Source organism: Arachis stenosperma, chromosome 1 (genome assembly GCF_014773155.1).
Source record: "Arachis stenosperma cultivar V10309 chromosome 1, arast.V10309.gnm1.PFL2, whole genome shotgun sequence".
Lineage (NCBI taxonomy): Eukaryota > Viridiplantae > Streptophyta > Magnoliopsida > Fabales > Fabaceae > Arachis > Arachis stenosperma.
In genome coordinates this window covers 126,910,392-126,930,582 of record NC_080377.1, presented here as the reverse complement: position 1 = coordinate 126,930,582, position 20,191 = coordinate 126,910,392, and the positions used below count along the sequence as shown (strand labels likewise).

The 20,191-nt window shown below is 36.6% G+C and overlaps 3 protein-coding genes and 1 long non-coding RNA gene across 4 annotated transcripts; 1 reads left to right on the top strand and 3 right to left on the bottom strand.

Moving 5' to 3' along the window:
* Positions 1 to 5,765: 5,765 nt before the first annotated feature.
* Positions 5,766 to 9,748, bottom strand: LOC130940046 (probable galacturonosyltransferase 4). Its single transcript, XM_057868097.1, has 9 exons — positions 9,247 to 9,748; positions 9,128 to 9,162; positions 8,990 to 9,034; positions 8,821 to 8,899; positions 8,513 to 8,727; positions 7,813 to 8,081; positions 7,274 to 7,631; positions 6,464 to 7,039; positions 5,766 to 6,235 (listed from the first exon to the last, which is right to left on the bottom strand). Exons 1-9 carry the CDS (start codon positions 9,332 to 9,334, stop codon positions 5,960 to 5,962), a joined length of 1,941 nt encoding a protein of 646 aa, XP_057724080.1. The 5' UTR covers positions 9,335 to 9,748; the 3' UTR covers positions 5,766 to 5,959.
* A 916-nt stretch (positions 9,749 to 10,664) lies between these two features.
* Positions 10,665 to 14,186, bottom strand: LOC130934326 (subtilisin-like protease SBT5.4). Its single transcript, XM_057863909.1, has 9 exons — positions 14,088 to 14,186; positions 13,821 to 13,930; positions 13,627 to 13,724; positions 13,374 to 13,541; positions 12,852 to 12,957; positions 12,145 to 12,688; positions 11,976 to 12,070; positions 11,311 to 11,885; positions 10,665 to 11,221 (listed from the first exon to the last, which is right to left on the bottom strand). Exons 1-9 carry the CDS (start codon positions 14,184 to 14,186, stop codon positions 10,665 to 10,667), a joined length of 2,352 nt encoding a protein of 783 aa, XP_057719892.1.
* Positions 14,187 to 15,459: 1,273 nt separating this feature from the next.
* LOC130941027 (ATP-dependent 6-phosphofructokinase 2) lies at positions 15,460 to 17,926 on the top strand. The gene is made up of 2 exons (XM_057869379.1): positions 15,460 to 16,103; positions 16,776 to 17,926. The coding sequence occupies exons 1-2, from the start codon at positions 15,537 to 15,539 to the stop codon at positions 17,595 to 17,597; spliced, it is 1,389 nt and encodes a 462-aa protein (XP_057725362.1). The 5' UTR covers positions 15,460 to 15,536; the 3' UTR covers positions 17,598 to 17,926.
* On the bottom strand, positions 17,882 to 18,977 carry LOC130941032 (uncharacterized). The gene is made up of 3 exons (XR_009070516.1): positions 18,840 to 18,977; positions 18,639 to 18,752; positions 17,882 to 18,100 (listed from the first exon to the last, which is right to left on the bottom strand). It is a non-coding gene; the product is annotated as an uncharacterized LOC130941032 (long non-coding RNA).
* Positions 18,978 to 20,191: the final 1,214 nt, after the last annotated feature.

The window sequence follows — 20,191 nt, the reverse complement described above, 5'->3', positions numbered from 1 at the left end:
ATTAATTTTATATCCAGAAAAGCTATCAATGTGTTTTAAATGTTAACGAAAGCACTACAATTACATTCCATATCCTAAGTACAACAAATCAAAGCGAACGAGAGCAAATGAATCTTAATTAAACTAAGAAATTATTCGAAATTACTTAAGGAATAAAAAATTTGGTGAATACTTAACAGCAGCATCAATTGAACCTTAGTTAATTCATAAATGAACCGAAATTCATTAACGATTTAAAAAAGCAAACAAAAAGACTGAATCATAATCAAAAATATTCCATGACCTAAGTACAGTAAATCCAAGCAAACGGTACCAAATAAACCTCAATTAAACTAAATAATGAACCAAAATTATTTAATGATTGCAACACAGAAAATTATTTCAGAACAAGCAAACAAAAAGACTTAATGATTAACAAAAACACATCCAAATCATTTTTGGATAAGAAGAAGCAATCTAAATGACACCAGAAGCAGTACGAGTATATTCTATGCCCTAACTGTACGAAATCCAGGAGAACGAGACTCAATCATTAACCAAAATACATGCAAGTCAATTTTACATCTAGAAAATCCATCAATGTGAGTTAGATAACACCGAACGAGTATAGTTATCACAAAATGTATACTATAAAGAGAATTATTGTTTCTATTTTCTTGTTTTTTAACCATATCTACTATTTCGCAAGAGAGAGAGAAGAGAAAGAAAAAACTGCGTACCTTCAATGATCTTTCTTCGCTTTAGTTTTTGCTGAGATTTTGATTGTTTGTTGCAAAATTTTGAGAGAGGTCTCAAATTTGAGAGAAAGATGGTAACCGTTCATGTTGCAGAGCGCGAATGTGAAATGTCTCTATGTAGTTTTTTTTTTTTGCGCACGTGTATAAACACTCTCTAAAATAAAAGTGTTTTTTTTTTGTATTGGACCAACTTTATTGGATTTGGATGACAAAAAAGCTTGAATTTGTAGCATAACTGTAAAAAAAAATTGATAAAAAAAAGAATAATAGAATAAAGTGCCGAGTATTTCACAACAATGAGTGAGGGGAGGAGAGAAAGGTGTGAGTTGGGCTGACAATCTAGAAGTAAGGTGATTCAACGCCACTGAAGGTAGCTTTTACGACAGAAGCTAGGGTCGAAATCTGATGGTGTAGTGATCAAGGTGCTTGGTAAGGACTTTAGTTATACATCTTTTGTCTATAAGCTCAAGGGTGTTCAGAGTTAAAGGCGGTTATGAAATTTTTGATGTAGGCTTTGATTATTTTTTGGTTAAGTTTAATCTTATAGAGGATTAAGAGAGGGTGCTTTTAGGAGGACCATGGATGATCGCAAGCAACTATGTTGCAATAAAGCCATTGACGCCTTTGTTTAAACCATATGAGAAATTCTTTGGTTTTATTATGGTGTGGATTAAAATCTCGAAACTCAGTATATGGTACTATCATGAGGAGGTTATGATGTGTATTGTAGCGATTGTGGGAATGCCGGTTAAGGTTAACTTAACCACAAAATCTGCTGAGAGAGGGAAGCTTGCCAGCTTGTGTCCATATTAATCTTGAGTTCCCCGTTATTCAAAAGATTTGTGTTATTTTGAATATGATGTTGAATATGAATCCTTGCATCTTGTTTGCAACAAGTGGAATTGCTATGACCATGTAAGAGAGTGGAACGAGATTATCAATTCTGTGAATTCGAATACTCCGATCGAGTGTGAAGGTAATCACACCAGTGCGGCAACCAAAATAGTGAGCCAACCAGAGGAATAAACTAGAGGCGCAAATTTCAAAATCTTTTGAATTCGCATTTTGCAAAAATCACAAGAAATCAACGGTTCTCATTCCATCTTGTTTGTGTTTGTTTTTTGAGAGATCCCTTATGCTGGTGGAGGAGACACTGAGAGTTGTTCCATTTGGTGATTGAGAGGTTTGTAGGGAACGGAAAATGAAGACTTAGACTAAAATCCTTAAATAAAGTCACCATATTTCTAGTTTAGTGAGAAATCTAGGATTTAATATGGGTTATTAGAGTTTTGAAATACCTCTGGCTTCCCAAGAGCTTATGTATTATTTATATGGACACTTTTACTATACTGAAAACTCCTGATTCTCATTCTATATATATTCTGTTATTTTTCAGATATAGGACGTAAGACACTTCACTGAGCGTGATGAAAACTCTCTGAATGTGAAAATCTACGTTTTGGAAACTTTTATTGCGTATTTAGTTTATATATATGTATACATGTTTTCCATTTTATATAAATTTGTATTTTGTCTCTCTTAGAGGTTGACTCGAAGAATCAGGATTTATATTTTGTCTTTTGAAAATTTTTTGGATTGTACATATGTATATATATATTCTGGCTGGTCTTTGCTTTGCAGGTTGAGTCAGGAGCTTGTTAATATATATTTCTTTTGAAATTCTTATCCCATATGTCTTACGTTTTATTCGGTTTCACTATTATCTACTCATTTTATTCTTAATCGTTCAGGTGCGATACGACTTTCGAGTTCTGTTTTGTTCAACTTTTCTTCAAAAATCTTTGTTAAGCTTCCTTTCATATATATATATATATATATATATATATATATATATATATATATATATATATATATATATATATACACCTATATACTTTTACAGGTTATAATACCTCACCACCTCTGATTTACGAACTTAAGCGTAAAGCTCTTAGTGGCTGGATTTGGTGGATTTGGTGGAGTTAATACTCAAAATGGCCACTAAAATTTGATCCTCGATTCAATTTAATCCTTGAATTTTCAATTAACCCAAATTGTACCCTAAAATTTTAAAGCGTGCCTCAAGTTTGCCCTTTCGTCTATTTTTATCACCGAAAAGCTGACCTGACACAATTAAACGACGTCGTTTTGCTATTTGTTCTAAAATAACGTCAATTGACTCTCCCTCTTCTTCTTCCTCTTCCTCAAACAGCCATGGCTTTTCTCCAACTTATTTTCAGTGATTAAGTAATTATCATCACCTTCATCTACACACGCATGAACAACTGCTTCATTCACAACAACAACCACAACTACAACCTCTTCTACTTCCTCCATTTCACTTCAAACTGATTCTTAATTATCATTATTATTATTATTGAAAAAGAAAACACAGAATGAGGGATAGGATTCCAGTGAAACACTACAACCTCAACTCACCCTCTTCCTTCATCAAGAGTCCCCTCCACATTCTCAAAACCATCGATGCCAGATCCACTGTCCCCTCCCCCATTGACCACATCACCAACCCCACCTCAGACCCCGCCACATACGATTTTGCCGTTACCATCGTGAGTGCTGCTCCACTTTTTTTTCCTTTCTATTCACAAATAGAAAATAAGAAATATTTTCATGTAATTGAAGTGGCTGATTCAGAGGCTGATTATTCCGATCAAGACAAAATAGATAAGAAAAAGAACAGGAAGATACAGTATAAGGAGGTGGAGGAGAAGAAGGGGTCGACGAACGGTGCACGTCGGTGCAATGGCAAGGTTGTACGACCAAGGAAGAGGTGGCAACGATTACGAATACGACGGTGGTGGAAGGATGTTGCAGGAGCTTCTTATTGGTTTGTTTGGATTTGGCACCATGAAAATTTGACTCTCCCCTTTCAGTGATGAAGGAATAGAGAATTAAGTTTTTGAAAAACCATGTCGTTTTTCTTGTATCACTACCAAGTGTCAACTAAATTTGCCACATCATTTTTCCGGTGACGGAAATGGACGAAAGGGGTACAATTTAGATCAATTGAAAATTCGAAGGTCAAATTAAATTGGAGGTTAGTTTTGCCTAATCCTAAGTTACACACTCACACATACCACACCCACATGAAGTTTGAATCTGAGACTTTTTAGTAAAAAAGGGAAACATATGCCACTTGAGCTAAAGTTCATTGGCGTTCATTCAATCAAGGTTAGCTCATTCAATCAAGGTTAACTGTAACGCTATTGGGTTTGAGGTTCATTTTACTGTTGGATTTGGATGTATTATTAGAGGTAACTTGGGAAATTGGGTTAAAGTTGTACTGGGCTACTTCCTTATGCTTCCATTCTCAAATGTGAATTATTTGCCATTTAAAAAAGGCTGATCTTAGCTTGGAGATGTCGTTTTCGCCTTTTCGAAAGGTGATTTGTGAGACGGACATTCCAGATGCATTTCTTACTACTCAAAATTCTAGAAATTTTGGTATTTATGCAGACAATGATTTAGTAAATAAAATCCATGAGATATTTCATTGGAATTGGAGAATTGAGATAAAACTGATCCAAAGAACGACTAACTATGTATGACTAAATATGCTGTGAATCAATAGTAGAGTATATTGAGTGGCTTGAGCCTTGGAATAATCTGCATAGTTTGCTTTGCAGGGAATTTAGTCTTTCCTCTTAGGCTAGTTTCCCTTTGTTTTTTCTTGTTTATTTAATTTGTTTTTTCTTGTTTATTTAGTAAAAAAAAAGGTGGCGAGTGATCTCGTATATATTGAAACTTGTGATAGTGTTTTGACATTATCCCTTGCAGCGCTGTTTCTTTGTTTTATTTCATTGCGTTTGAGGAAAATGATCCCAACGACGTGGGAGGAGTGAAAGTACGACAAAGCATCCTAGTTAGTATTAGGATTTATCTCCAGAAATGGGATCTTCCAATGTAATATTCCGATGCTCTCAGCACTAACTACAAGATATAAATAATATTCCGGCACTCTTCTCCCCCCTGTCCCTGTCCCTGTCCCTTTCGCATTCCTATTCCTTATTCATCGAAAATGACCCTAAGATATTAAAATAAAGAGAAAGCGTCCCAAAGCCAGCCAACCTCTCTATCTATCATCCATGAACCACGTATGTCATTGACAAGGTCGCACCCAATTGACCTTTACAACTCAAATGCTCCGCACAAGAGAGAAAAATCTAATATCTAAAACAAGAAGCCGGGAAAGGGATCTAGCGTTCATACCATAGAGGTGGAAGTGGAATAGAATTAAATATGCTTGTGCTGAGGCCCAATACCGGGCCCATAACTAATCCCTCATCACCTGAAAAGAAGGTAGAACAAGTGGCAGTGGGAAGTGGCTATTTAGCAACTATGGCAAGTGCTTCCAATTTCATGTGCCCCACAAATCAAGCAATTGTTGTTCTATCCTACGACAAATCTTTCAGTTAATCTAAGTCTTATAAGGGCCCCCACATTCACCCCCACCACCACGTGATCAGATCAGACACATGAGTGTTGTTGGATCAGCAGCGTAACCACAAACCATGCACCCCGTGTACGGTATTGGTACGGACATGAATTATGCATAGTCATGGTCCCCTGCGCTCTACTTGGTACGTACGTAATACGTGGTTCACACTCAGTAATGCACTTGATTTGAGTGAGTCTGCCCTGTTTAGCATTTCTCAACCACCTGCTACTCAACACTCAAGCCTTGTTTTACATAATAAAAATAATGTTGTTTGTCTTCTTCCACAATGGCAATAAGCCAATAAAAAGAAAGGCCAAGTTATAAAATGATGGGTCAACAAGAAATGGTTGCAACATATAGGTATAGCAAATAATCCCACTCAACAAAAGAGTTGATTTGGTTTTGGGGAAAGACAAGGGAGAAGTCTTCTTTTCCCTGGGTTTTTTGTCATTTTGAAGAACCACTGCCGAAGGAAACAACTTAAGACTAGTTTCATTTTTTGGCAGTTTACATCTCTCCAGGTATGTGATCAAAAGATGCAGAGATACTGATTTTGGATGCGAATCCTCTATGGCACAATCCAAAATTACACTAATAAACAAAGAAGGAAAATGTATACAAAAAGAATAAAGACCATTAGAAAAGAAAACCAAAAAACAGAAGTCCTACACAGATGGAATTGCACTCCTACAAGGCTCACTGCACCATAGCTAACAGCCAAATACCAACAAAACTTTGATGCTTAAATGTACATGAGACCCATCTAAGGATTGATGTTGCACTCTCGCAAATATACAATGTCATAGTCAACATACTTTGTCCAATGACCTCGAAACTTGGGAATACTTATCTCAAGCCATGGTTTCATGTTTCCATTGTAGTGTACCACAGCAGCTCCTTCAATCAATTTTTGGTTGACATTGGTGTTGTAGCCAAGACCCAAGACATGCCAAGTTCGGTTCAATGGGAAAGTGCGTTTCCAGAAAGTTATAAGACCAGGTGGCAATGTCCCTAACTTCCATAGTTGCCTATCATGATTCTGCAAGTCAATTAAATTTATTAGCGAAAATCAGTTCGAATTCAAATCAGAAACAAAGAAGATAGGTATTTTAGAATAGGTGCATGTCACTTCATATTGGATGGACTCGTGCTAGGTTTTAGAGTTTAGACTAAAATAAGAACTAAAAATTGCATATTGCAACTGTACTAATTCCACAAGAAAAATTATCTAAGAAATTTTACATATGAATCTGAGTGCATTACTTACCAGCTTCTGCCAGTTGTGGTACACCTCAGTGATGTTTTGCCTCTTCCACTCAACTAAATCAAAAACATTCATACCATATGCCCATCCACAGGCATGAGGGTCAAAGTTCTTGGCTATGAGAGGATTAGAGAAGTTGAGATAGCGATCAAAGCGATGAAAACTTTCGCCACAAGTTTCTACAGCACCATTTACATTTCCCTTCAAATCAATTGACCACAGTGCAGTCAGATCCTTCTGAACAACTATATCATCATCCAAGAAGAGCACTTTGTTGAGCTTTGGAAACACCTCAGGCAAGTAGAAGCGGAGGTGGTTCAATATAGATAAATACTTTGGGTTTCGAAACTTTAAGTTTGAATCAGAAGTTGCCTGATGAGTCTTAAAGTAATAATCTATCATGGAAGGAGAAGACAACTGCTTAAGAACCGGACTGTAACTTGAATTCAACCATGTAAATTCTTCAATATTCTGAACCTGAATGGTTGCCTTGCCTGGTGGATTCGCCAAAAACCACATCCTCATTGCTGCATAATTGAGCCTATCGGTAACAATATGAAAAACATGTTTTGAGGCATCCTGCAAATACATTAGAAGCAATGCTTTGAATGATGTCAATCAGAAATAAAAGCTCCCTCTTGATATTAAAACATTATAGGACTGTGGGGCCAAATAGGATGAGAAAAAAAGGGTCTGTCTGAGTCCAAGTATAAACAGTGTAATGCAGCTGCACGTCCATACCAGGTTTCTTTTTGTTTCATATTCTCGGCAAACAAAAACCTGTTGAAAAAATTCTCAGCAAAAATAATTTACCTTTGCATGGGCAACAGTAGAGTTCACAACAACACCTGTTGCCAATATGTTATCCGAGAATATTGCATAATGGTATAGTTGAGGGTCTTCTAACTTCTCGGGGTTTGGAAATTGTTGTAGAGAAGGAATTAAACTATGATATTCAGTTGTGAGGCGCAATGGAAGACAATGGAGACCTTTAGGCAATGTTTTTGCCGTCAATTGTGTTAAGAACACGGTCTGTTTCTTGTGCACACGAAGCTGTTCCTCAGTTGAATGGAGCATAGCCCTAAGCTTCTTCACAGCCCCAGCACAATCATCTTGAATTTGTCTTCCTTTCATCAATGATTGCTCCATTGCCTTCATTCTTTCGTTTGCACTGCATTAGTATAAAAATAAATATATATATGTTAAGACTGAACAAAATATAGCACATTGCTACTCAGTGTGATTAGATGCAGCTGAGAACAAACTTAAAGATGAAATCACAAACTTAGGAGCTATGAAGAGTCAGTAAAGCATGCAATCATGCGTAAACGAATTATTAAAAGCACACTTACTTCCTAGGCAAGTCAGAATCTTGGCTTGCTTCTCCAACAGTTCGTAAGACTTCCTTCACTCGTAATCGAAGCTCCCGAGTGATTTGGGGATTGTTCTTTACTGCTGGAAGTGAAAGAAATACCTTAGCCTGAATGAGCTGATCTTTTAGTTGCCGTACCCGAGCATCAGATGGTATTCCATCATTCTGGTTGTTCGATTCTGGTGACACATGTGCTTTCTTTTTTATTCTGCTAGAAGATTCACGAGTTTTTTGCTCTTGTTTATTAGTCTGAAAGAATATAACCAAGCGTGAGCATTTGGGTCAAACTTCTAACAATCGACTAATGTAATCTTGTAACATATGCATTTGGAGAATGAGGTAATAAGCTTAAAATGTTGAGAGCCAACACCAAAAGTGAAGAGGGAACCTAATCATCATGCCAACATTGTCTATGCACCAACATGATTGTATCATACCCTGTATAAAAATGTCTTAACTAGAAACGGATACAAGTCTGATGTGTTCGTCATGGAGATACAAGCCTACACTGCTACACATTATACTAAATGTTATGTCTCGTAAAATGATGGAACACCTACTTCCTTATACACAGGCATGTATAAAGATCTTAGCATGAGCAGAAACCTAGTGAGTACTGAAGCTTTTGCAACCCAAAATTAAAGAGAGAGAAATATCAAGAGGCAAATATATCACCTTACCGTAGTTTCAGATGCAAGTTTCCCATCACTGTCATCAACGTCAATAGCATCTTCTGGATTAACATTATCACTGGTTGCATTCGTTTTCTCCAGGTAGTTGCTTTGATTTCCTTGCTTGATTCCATCTATAACTAGTTTGATGGGGTTTTCCCCTTCATTTGTAGCTGACAATACCCTGCCAGATGAATGCTCCCTAGATTCACCCATTTGCAAGTCTAGGACCAGCCAACCAAACATTTAGAAAGGACAATAAGTCAATAACAATAAACAATTAAAAAATAGAAGAGGCAGATACAAATATACAGTACCATGAGGCAATTTCTTTATGCTGGTGGAGTCATTGGTATGTACATCCCCAATTGGTTCCTTAAGGACGGCTGAAGTTTCCTATTGAACCATAAATCAGCAATTACTGTGCAGAAAATTAAAAACTTCTACCAAGATATGGTGAGAGAATAGGAAGGATCAAAGTTTTACCTCGGGCAGTAGATTTAAACGGGCAGAGTCCGCTGCATTGTTAGCCTGATACAGAAACAAGAAAGAAAATCGAGAATTTGATAGATCTCCTTAGAGTGAAACCAAATTTCAAAGGATGGACATGGATTTATGACTTACAAAAGCAGGAAGATCTTGGACAAGCTCTTGCTCAGCTGGAAAATTTAAAAAAAAATTAAAAATATAAAGGGAGTTAGGAAAAGGAGATTGAGCAAGTTGAGATAAGGAACATAACTGACCTGAGGGGTAGCTGTAGAGCAGAATTGGAGCAACAACAGTAACACAGAGCAAGAAGATCAGAATGTTTCTAGTGGCCACGATCTCCATCTCCACTCAAATCATGAAATCCCCTCAGAGTGAGTTTCTTACAATAATTTTGTTGCATAACTAACCAACCACTACAATGATTGAGAGAGAGACACGCGTTCCTGTAGAGATGGCACAGATTCTATCCGAGATGTTACAAATGTGAGGAAAATAGATGCAATTACAGTTACACTGAGTTGGCGGAGAGAGAGGGCAAAACGCAACACATGCCACGGAGAGAAAGAGAGATAGAGAGAGACATGCGGTCTGAAACGCAAAAGGAGAAATAAGACCCGTTCCACCAGAAAATGGCCTTATTTATTTATCTATTTATTTGTGTTTGTGGCCTGAGACTGAGAGAGAGAACCACAACTACCTTCAGCTCAAGCAAATAACAGCATCTATAACTACCTAATCTAATTGATGGATAACGAATAGAGATATCACCATAATCACTAGTTCACTACTGCTACTACTGAATATTTATTATTATTATTATTGTTTAAATTATTGGTCATTAATAACGTTGGGTTTCATTTCAAGCGGGGATTGTATTGCGTCACTAATCACTATTAGCAAACGGCAACTGACTGAGGGGGAAAACCAAACAAAAACGGAAAGGAAAAAACAGTGATGCTATGCTAATTACGGGGTTATTAATTAACTATGATCACGCGATTTCACGCGTGACGCGCGCCTGAGCTTGCCATGGCTGTCAAAGTTGCCAGCGTGGCTGCCCCATGCGAAATTTTGTATTACACAGTACACACGCCTCACAGCCTCAGTGCCTCACTCGTTAGTAGTAGTTAGTGAGTCTGACAAACATTGTTTTTAAGCTGGAAGAGATTCTCACTTTATTCTCATTTCTATCTTTTATTGTATAAATGCATGTTATATTTCATATTAAAATTAACTATTAATATAAAATATATTTTTAAATATAAATATATATTAAAAATAAATTAAATTATACATATATATTTATGTTTAGTTAATTTTAATAATTAATTTTAGCGTATAAATATTAAATAATATTTTTATTTATCTCATATGAATTAATACTGAATAACTTGTTTAATCCAGCTCCCTTTTATTTAAACTTAACTCAATGCATACTTAATGTGCTTTCTGGAGTCAAATGTACTTCATCATGCAATGTATAATAGACGAAGAGCGTAGTAATAATTAATAAATAAAAACAGTCACGATTCTATTCTATTCAATTTCCATTTGTTTTCCAACCTACGGATAATTGCTGAAAGGTGACAACTAAACTAATATAAAAAAAGAAAGAATGGAAATAGAGACAGAAATAAAACAGAAATGTCATCCTAATAACCTATTTGCATAACTAAAATCTAATAACCCTACCCTTGATTCCACCAACGGTGATTGGAGTCCTAACATAATGCTTTCCATCGGACCAAGTCAGGACCGCATCGCCTATAGAGGGACCTGGCTTAGTAACCTCCATTGCGACCTTAAAACTCTTCTCTTCACCCACGCTCTCAAACTTCAACACTTTGGGAGTCACGGAAATGGAAAGCCCCGAAGGAGTGTGGAGCCTTGCAAAGTAAGTCCCTGGCGAACCCACATTCGTCAGCCTGCGTGTCACATTAACTGAACCGTACAGCATCGGAACCGTTATTGTAGGGTAGTTGAAATCCAAGATGCTCATTGCATCAGGGCACTCATGATGACGAGCTCCGGAGAACGCCATGATCTGGGTCTGATTGTAACCAAGGACACATAAGAAGTTGAGGTTATCTTCTATGGTTGTATCGTAGACCAAGCCAGGGTCCATGGCGCGATTTGGTCTCACGTGACCAGAACCATATGCATACCGTGTTGTTTCTTTAAAATCCTTCCCATCAAGCATTGGCTCACCCTTGTTGTCCCTTGTCCTAGCTGAAAAAATAGGACACCAGAAAATTAAATTAAATAATCAATTGATAATTATTTATTTAAATAAATATGTCAAACAATACATATAATACCGGTGGTCATGATGGCGGACTTAATAGCTGATGGACTCCATTCAGGGTGGAGTGTCTTGAGAAGTCCGGCGATTCCGGCGACGTGAGGGCATGACATAGATGTTCCAGACATTGTGATAAATGGAACCCTGCGCTTATCATAGGGCATTTCTGTGGGGCTAACTGCTTCCGAATATGCAGCAATGATGTTGACTCCGGGGGCCGTGATGTCAGGCTTAAGGATCTCAGGTGTGATTTTGTTGGGCCCTCTCGAAGAGAATGCTGCCACGAATGGAGCAGGCTTCACATGGAACTTGGTTTCCGGAGGAGCAATATATCCCATCGGATTCTTGGAAGAATTGAGGTATGCAAAGACTTGCAGGCCATCTTCATAAGTGAGCTGTGATGCTGGAAGGAAATGAGGATCAGCGATGATCTCATTACCACTGGCCTCATCGTTGCAAAGAATCATTCCAACTGCACCAGCCTCCATAGCCACAAAACTCTTCTCCACTCTAGCCGTCTCGCCTCTACTACAAACCAATATTTTCCCCTTCACCTTCTCTGGATCAATTGTTCCTATCTTACACAGAATACTACACCACAACCACAAGCACAAGAAACAGTTTATTATATCATCCGACTTCCGAAAATTAAATTCAAGAAATAGGTTATTAGATTCTTACGCGTCTCCATCAGTTGCATTAGCCAATTTTGCATCTAAACTATTGATGAGTGGGTAAAATTTCTTTTGCGGCATAGCAGTAGCAAGGCTTGCACCCTGAGAGTATATATAAGATTAGAATTGATATGGAATAAAAGATTGAACCTTTTTTCTAAAGTAGAGTTTGTTACCGTGAAGTTCTTTCCATTCTCGAGTTCAACAACAGAATCAAACTCCCTGTCCAAGGTACTTGCAGCTACGGTGAATAACCAAGGCGCAACGTTGGAGACAGATCCCTTTTTTGGTCCCGAGTTACCAGCAGAGCACACGACGGTGATTCCCTTGCCGAAAGCATGGAATGCGGCAATGGCCAGACCATCTTCAAAGTAGTCAGCGGGATCCGATCCAAGAGAGAGGGAAAGAATATCCACACCATCATGTATAGCCATGTCGAAAGCCGCCATGATATCAGCATCAAAGCACTCACCGTCGTCAATTCGCGGCCAACAAACCTTGTAAGAAGCCACTCGAGCTTTAGGAGAGCCGCCTTCCGCGGTTCCATTGCCAAAGCCGAAGACGTTAGCGCCGGGGACAAAGTTTCCACCTAATGTTGATAGTGTGTGTGATCCATGACCTTCATAATCTCGCACCGTGTTAAGAGTACCGTTTTTCAGTACACTTGGCCCTGCAATTGCAGCATACCCTTTGTTGAAGTACCTTGCTCCTATCAGCTTCCTGTAATCAGGATATGGTTAAATTTCTGTCACTGTTTTACGTGTTTGCATAACTTTTTTAAGATTTCTAGTTCTGTTCTTTACAAGAGAGAATAAAATGAGAGAGTGAATAAACATTAAACAGTATCAATAAAAAGCGAGAAAGAAAGAAGTTAAAATCTCACTTGTTGCAATGGAAGTCAGGACTACCACCGTCACAGGATCCCTTCCATCTTGAAGGAATGGGACCTATGCCCTCATCTCTAAAGCTAGGAGATTCTGGCCATACACCTACACGTAAATTTTAATCAAATTTTCATGAAAAGCACGTACAATAATGAAAGAAATCACAGCGCATAAACTATTGGAAAAAAACACTATTACATGTAACAGTATAGTACTTGCTAGTTAATACGGTTTATTGAATTCGAAAGGAGAAACATGATGGGGTAATGGATGATTTGTATGTCACAAATATTTGAAGGGTCCACGACAATGTGATTTACACGGCTGCCAAGACAGATCATACTTTTCACAGAATGGATTGTGATTGCACATTTTTTTGTCTCTATTGTTTTTAAAAACAGCGAGATTGCCATGGAACAAGGACAGATAATAGAGTATACGATACTTTTATTAGTCACTTTTGAAATTGATGTGCTACAAGGAAATAAAAGAGAATTATGGCAGAAAGATGTAAAATTTACCGGTGTCAAGGTTCCCAATTATGGTATGTTCACCAAATCTAGCTTTGTTAAACACTGAAGCAGGGCTAATCACCCCACTTTGCTTCTCCATTAACATAAACTCCCACGTACGTGTAGTGTGTAACTTCCTTCCTTTGTTCAAGAACACCGACACAACCTTTGGATGTTCTACATAAAATATCACAGTAATTTTGGTAAGATTAGAATTTAAATCTTTTTCTGTTTACTATCAACCACTTTATTAAAATCTTACTTGCAATTTCAGCAGCCTCTTCATTTCGAAGCATTGCAGCAAAGCCATTAATATGCCTTGTGTAAGAATAAATCATTGCTTCTTGTGCTTTCTCATAACTGCATAGCAATTAATACAAGTCAAATTTTTACACATAATATTCAATATTAATACATTCAAATAATATTAAGTATTGATTAGTGAATATTAAGTACCTTCCCAAATAGGATCCAAGAAAATCATGATGAGCTTGGGTGACTCTATCAAAATCAGCATCTGTAGCTGCTTCTCCGTGCTCATGTGATCCTAAGTATACTATGTATGACTTTTATTTTTCATCAATAAAAAAGAGAGGAAAAAAATTAATAAATAAATATAACATATTATTGTAACAAAACAAAAACATAAGAGAAAGAGAAAAGAGAATTAAAGCTAATAACAGAAAAAGGGAATGAGTAAGAGTAACATAAAAGCATGCTAACCTTTTTAAGTTCAAAAGCAGCAGCACCTGTAAGAACTTGTAAAAGGGAAAAGAGAATTAAAGCTAATAACAGAAAAACTGAATTCTTTTGGAGCCACATTTTTCTGTTATGCTGCTTTCACTCTCTTCCTTTGAAGAAATAATAGATAATACATAGAGAGTGATGGTATGTATTTATAGATACAGATATAGATATGAATGGACTGAATTTCGAAAAGTTGTTAAGATTATATTTCGAAAAGCTGTTGAGATTTCGAAAAGCTGTTGAGATTGCATAAAAAGATAGTTAAGATTGTGTGATCAGTTAATAAAATTTTAAATATTAAAAAAAATATAAACATGAATGGATTAAATTTTAAAAAGTTGTTGAGACTGTACAGAAAAATAATTAAAATTACATGATCAGTTTGTTTTATTTTAATTTAAAAACAATTTTAAACTCTGAATATTAAAAAAGAAAGCTATTTTGTTAATATTTTTTTTAACTAATTTTTATGCTAAGTATTTGAATTAAAAAATTAATTGAGTTTTTTATTTTTAAATTGTGTCATTTACATATCTTTATTACTGGATTAATATTAATAAAAATAATAATAGTCATAATAATAAGATTTATGCTGATGAGCATGTGAATGATGTATATTAAATATCTTAGTAGATGAATATAAAGGTACTCTCTAAAATTAAACTACAATTAAATTATTTTGGCTAAATATCTGAGTGGATGAATACAAAAGTACTCCCTAAAATTAAGCTATAATTGAATTAATTTGGCTAAATTAATAACAGTAGTATGAGATATGGTTGATCACCCGAAATGCACAGGCTTAGTACCAATGTCCTCAACTCATGATGTGAATGAAGATACTTTTCATTGTCATTCTACTACAATTATACTTCATGTGTGGTTTCTTTTTATATAGTGTTTAAAATTTACCTTTTAAGACTTAAAACAAGTTCTTTACAAATAAGAAAGGAATTTTTTTCATTCGGTCAAAGTTCCTCTTCCGAAAAATAAAGAGCAAGAAAATTATCTAAATCAAACTTTCTAATTACTTAATTAGTATGTAGGACTATAAGAAGTAACTAGTCTTTATTATTGTCATTGATTTGCTTTGTTGCTCTTTGGTTGATGTTGTCATTCTTATTGATGATGTTATAATGTTGTTCTGTTACTATTACTATTGTTATTGTTACATTATCATAATGTCAGAAGTATATACAATGTTATTCATTAAAAAAACAAAAGTAAAGGAAGAAGAATTTTAGAAAAATGTAGTTGGTGTGTAGGTGTATTCATGCATGCGTGTAAGAGCCTAAGAGGTTAGCAAGTACGGTAATTGCAACACGTCAAAAGCAGTGACTCAGTGAGTTCCAGGCCTTTATAATTTTCTTGTCATTTCTCTTCTTTTCTTTTCATTTCGTCCAGTTAGCTACGTGATAGGAAGCCATGGCTGTATCGAACAGCAATTCCGGCGTGGACACAAGCAAACTCTTCAATCCCATCAACCTCAAAGAACTTCCCCATCTCACTCACTACGTCTCAACAATCCAAACTCACCAGAACCCCTTGGATCACGACCCCTACTTCCACACCGATCAAGGCTTTTACGTATCCCAATCCGACGTCGTTCTGCGCCAGATCACCTACGACCTCTCTGGAACCTTCGCCACTCCCTTCCCTCTCTCTGCCTACCACCGCGCCGGCCCCCGCAACCAAGTCTTCTTCCACCCCTCCGAGGTGCGCGCCGCTATTGTCACGTGCGGGGGGCTTTGCCCTGGCCTCAACACCGTCATCAGGGAGCTCGTTGTGGGCCTCTGGGACCTCTACGGGGTGCGCCAGATCTTCGGGATCACCGCCGGTTACAGGGGGTTCTACTGGCGGGAGCCGGTGGAGCTGAACCCCAAGCTGGTTGATGACTGGCACAAGAGAGGTGGCACCGTCCTCGAAACTTCTAGAGGCGGTTTCGATCTCAATAAGATCGTTGACGCTATCGAAAACCTTCGCTTCAACCAGGTCACCAAACTAACTTCGCTTTGTGAAATCTTTATGTTTTCCATGGTCAAAGCTTCTCAATACAGTCAATGAGTGAATGCTCAATGCAGTTTGACCTTGTTAGGTTTATATATAAGATGACTAGTTAATTTTATGCATTTTTTTGTTGATTAGCCCTGTATTTTCCCCTTCATCATGAAACCGAAATTTATAAATTGTAAGATGTCATTGTGCTTGATTTACATGCCTTGAAATGATCCTAGGAAAGTTAATCAACAAAATTATGTGAAATAAGTGGCTTGTTCAAGGCTGGTTCATAAGAAATGGCTCTAACTATTAAACTCACATTGTGATTGTTAAACTGATTTTAAACTAATCTAATATATCATGGATATTTCTGAACTGAATGCACTTGAAATCAATGAGATTGAATTTCCCTGACTTTCTATGTGTGAGATTGAAGATTTTCAATGTAATCATTTCTAGACTTGATTTGATTGTTGTTAACTCGTGTTTTGGCTTTAACCATTCTTCCGAAGATTGCAACAAAAAGTTTAGTAGGATTCAGGTAATTTAGAATTTAGATAGCAAGCCCTCTTGAATTAATTTTTTCTTCTCACATAAGGTGGCTATAGCATACATAACAAGGCATCCAGTATTTCTGAAGAACTAATTCATTGTGCACATCAACAGGTGTACATTATAGGTGGCGATGGGACTATGCGAGGAGCTGTGAAGATATTTGATGAAATTAGACGTCGCAAACTGAATGTTGCAGTTGTTGGAATTCCTAAGACCGTGGATAATGATGTGGGAATAATTGACAGATCTTTCGGATTCCAAACAGCAGTTGAAATGGCTCAGCAAGCAATAAGTGCTGCTCATGTAGAGGCTGTGAGTGCGGTTAACGGGATAGGCCTGGTAAAGCTGATGGGTCGAAGTACAGGGCACATAGCTTTATATGCAACACTTAGCAGCCGTGATGTCGATTGCTGCCTAATTCCTGAGATAGACTTCTTCTTGGAAGGAAAAGGAGGACTTTTTGAATTTCTCGACAAGCGATTGAAGGCAAACGGGCATGCGGTGCTTGTCGTTGCTGAGGGTGCTGGCCAGGATATAATACCCAGAACCGATTCACAGAAGCAAGAAAAGGATGAATCTGGCAATCCAGTGTTCTTGGATGTTGGTGTGTGGCTGAAATCAGAGCTAAACAAGTGGTGGGCGAGGGAGCACCCGGGTGAGTTATTTACGGTGAAGTACATAGATCCTACATACATGATTCGTGCTGTTGCTGCAAATGCCACTGATAATTTGTACTGCACACTTCTAGCGCACTCTGCAATTCATGGTATTATGGCAGGGTATACTGGATTTGTAGCTGGTCTTATTAATGGAAACTATGCATATATTCCATTGGATGATATAGCGAGTGCAAAGAACCCAGTCAATACAAAAGATCATAAGTGGTCGTGGGTGAGATCTGTCACCAATCAGCCTGATTTTGAAAAGAGCTAGAAGTTCAAACACCTAACTTTTCACAGACCCGTCTTGGAACAAAAACTATGAAGGGAGATCTTACTTAATGCTGATTCTCATGTTTTTGTCATATTATGCCCTGATGGAAAATTAGATATGCAGATGGTGTACATATTTATGTCGCTTGAAACATAGTCTGTAGCATGAGTTTTATTTTGCCAACCTTATGGTCATCAATAAATCAACCTCGAACTATGGTACTTAAGTGTTACTAGTGTGAAACATATCCACCATGTAGATTCTTTTGTTATGATGTTTAACATGTGACGATTCTGCGGAAGAAATGTGAGAATAATATTTTGTAAGCAGAGTATCATAGTGAGTGGATTTGAGAGTCGTAGGAGATGTTGGTCTTTGAAAGCGATAAGCATGCATATTGCTTTGCAGTCTGCAGTCTTTTGTAGTGTAACAACGAGTGCTTCAGAAGCTTTCAATATTCTGTGCCTATGATAAGGATTAAGCTTTCAATTGATGTTTGATTCCTTCAAAGACGAAGAGAAGATAAGATAAGGATTAAGCTTTACTATATAATATGACGAATGATAGAGGACTAGAAGAATTTATTATTTTTAACCAATAGTTAACTAATAATGTTTAAAATTGTGGACTATAAATATATTATTGAATTGTTAGACTAAGAATTAGACTGACAGTTAAAAGTATTGATAAAAATAATAAATTCGATTGATTTTTGAGTTTTTTTCTTGTGGAATTTCCAAAGAGTATTTGGTGGATGAAAATTTAAGATTCTATTCCACAACTGATAGTTTAATATGCTAGCAATAGCTTTTTGGCTTTGTGTTGGTTGGGAATATATATTTCAGAAATTATGGCCATTTTTCTCAGGTGGATAAAATAAAAATAAAAAATAATTTGAAAAACAAGTGTAAAACACTGGCCTCCTAAAAGTCCAAAGGGACATGTCTTCTTTTGCAGTTAATCCTCGAAAAGGCTATAAAGTGCATTTGCATTATTTATAGCCCTACAAACAGAATCAATACTTTGAAAGGACATACATACTTTGAATCTGAGAGTGAGTGGCAGTGCTCTATGATTGAAGGGTTTGTTTCTTCCTGTGGGCTATCATATTCACCCTACAGACAGAATCAATGCCTTTCCCTCACAAATTCCATTCTGATGTCAAAATATTAACAACTTCAGTAAGATAGAAAATAAGAATGAAGATATAAATAAATAAAGTTAAAGAAAGAAGAATGATACTCTGAATCAAACATATTAATCTGATTATCTGACAACTCTGTATAATACTAATTTTGCATTGGACGAGTCTGTGAGTAAATAACCGCTTTTTTGCTGTGGAATGAGGTAAATGGAAATGCAAAAGTGCAATTTGGGAGATAGGTATAGTAACATCCAGCTACATCTTGTTAGGAATCTGCAAAACCTTGTTATGTATAGTGTTTTAAAATTCAAAAGATTCGCATTTTGTTCTAAGTTTACTTTATGCACACATTTTGTCCTAAATTAATACTCTATTTTTTTTAGGGAATCAAGCACTCACTAATAACTAATAAGTAATAACAACTAGAAGTATTCTTTTTCAATTATTTTTATACTTAAATTTCAATAAATTGAACGTGTGAGAATATCATTTGGTGGCAGCAAAAAAATACTTAGTATACAAAAGGATTATTATTTATAATAATTTAATTTTGATGCGTACAACATTTTTATTTATAAATTTAATTACATAATATCATGAGTCCGCAATTTCTAAATGAGTATGAAAAGACTATGTTATTTGAGTTTTAAAATCCAATAAATATGACATTACAAAGTGGTACTGTGGTAGTGTACTAGCTAGTGGGCCTTTAATTTTCTTGTTTTTTTTGTTTAACTTATTTAAGTCACCAGAAAAAATTTAATTCTTATTTATAATGGTGATTAATTATAAAGAAATGGCGAATGAAGGAATGGCAGAGGGATGAGAATTGAGATAAAGGGGGACACCACCGCCGTCAAGAGCTCGCAGTGCCACGTCAAAAATGTCGGACCCTGCACAGTAGAAACCCAGCTTTTGACTTCTCCGCATCTCTCTCTCCCTGTCTGTCTCGTACCTCACTTTGGCAAACGACAAACAACCTTGTACACATGTCCCGTTTTGCTCAAATCCTCCTTGGTCAGTGTCCCACTGCGTAATTTTAATGTGCTTAATCTCCATGATTATATATATGAGTAAATCCAATGGCTCACTCTGTCTCCAAGTGAACGATCAGAGTTTCATCCGCTGCAGTTTTCGTTATAAAGTTGAAAACGTAATTGGTCTTTTCCTGCCCAAGCCACTATTTCACTAATTCCTAATTCAAATAATCAACAGCCTCGTCATAATTGATCCTTGCTGGAAGGAACACCATGTTTCAGTTTCACATAAAACCAATGTCACCTTCTACCTTAATCATCTATCATCCACTAATTGCTAAATAAAATAAAGTAATTTAAACTAATGATTTCCTATGTCCCCTTAATTTACGTGTAGAATTATAGGATGATGATTCATTTGGTATTTGATGGACATAAGTAAACTAAAACTAGTAAAGTATGAAAATTACTTA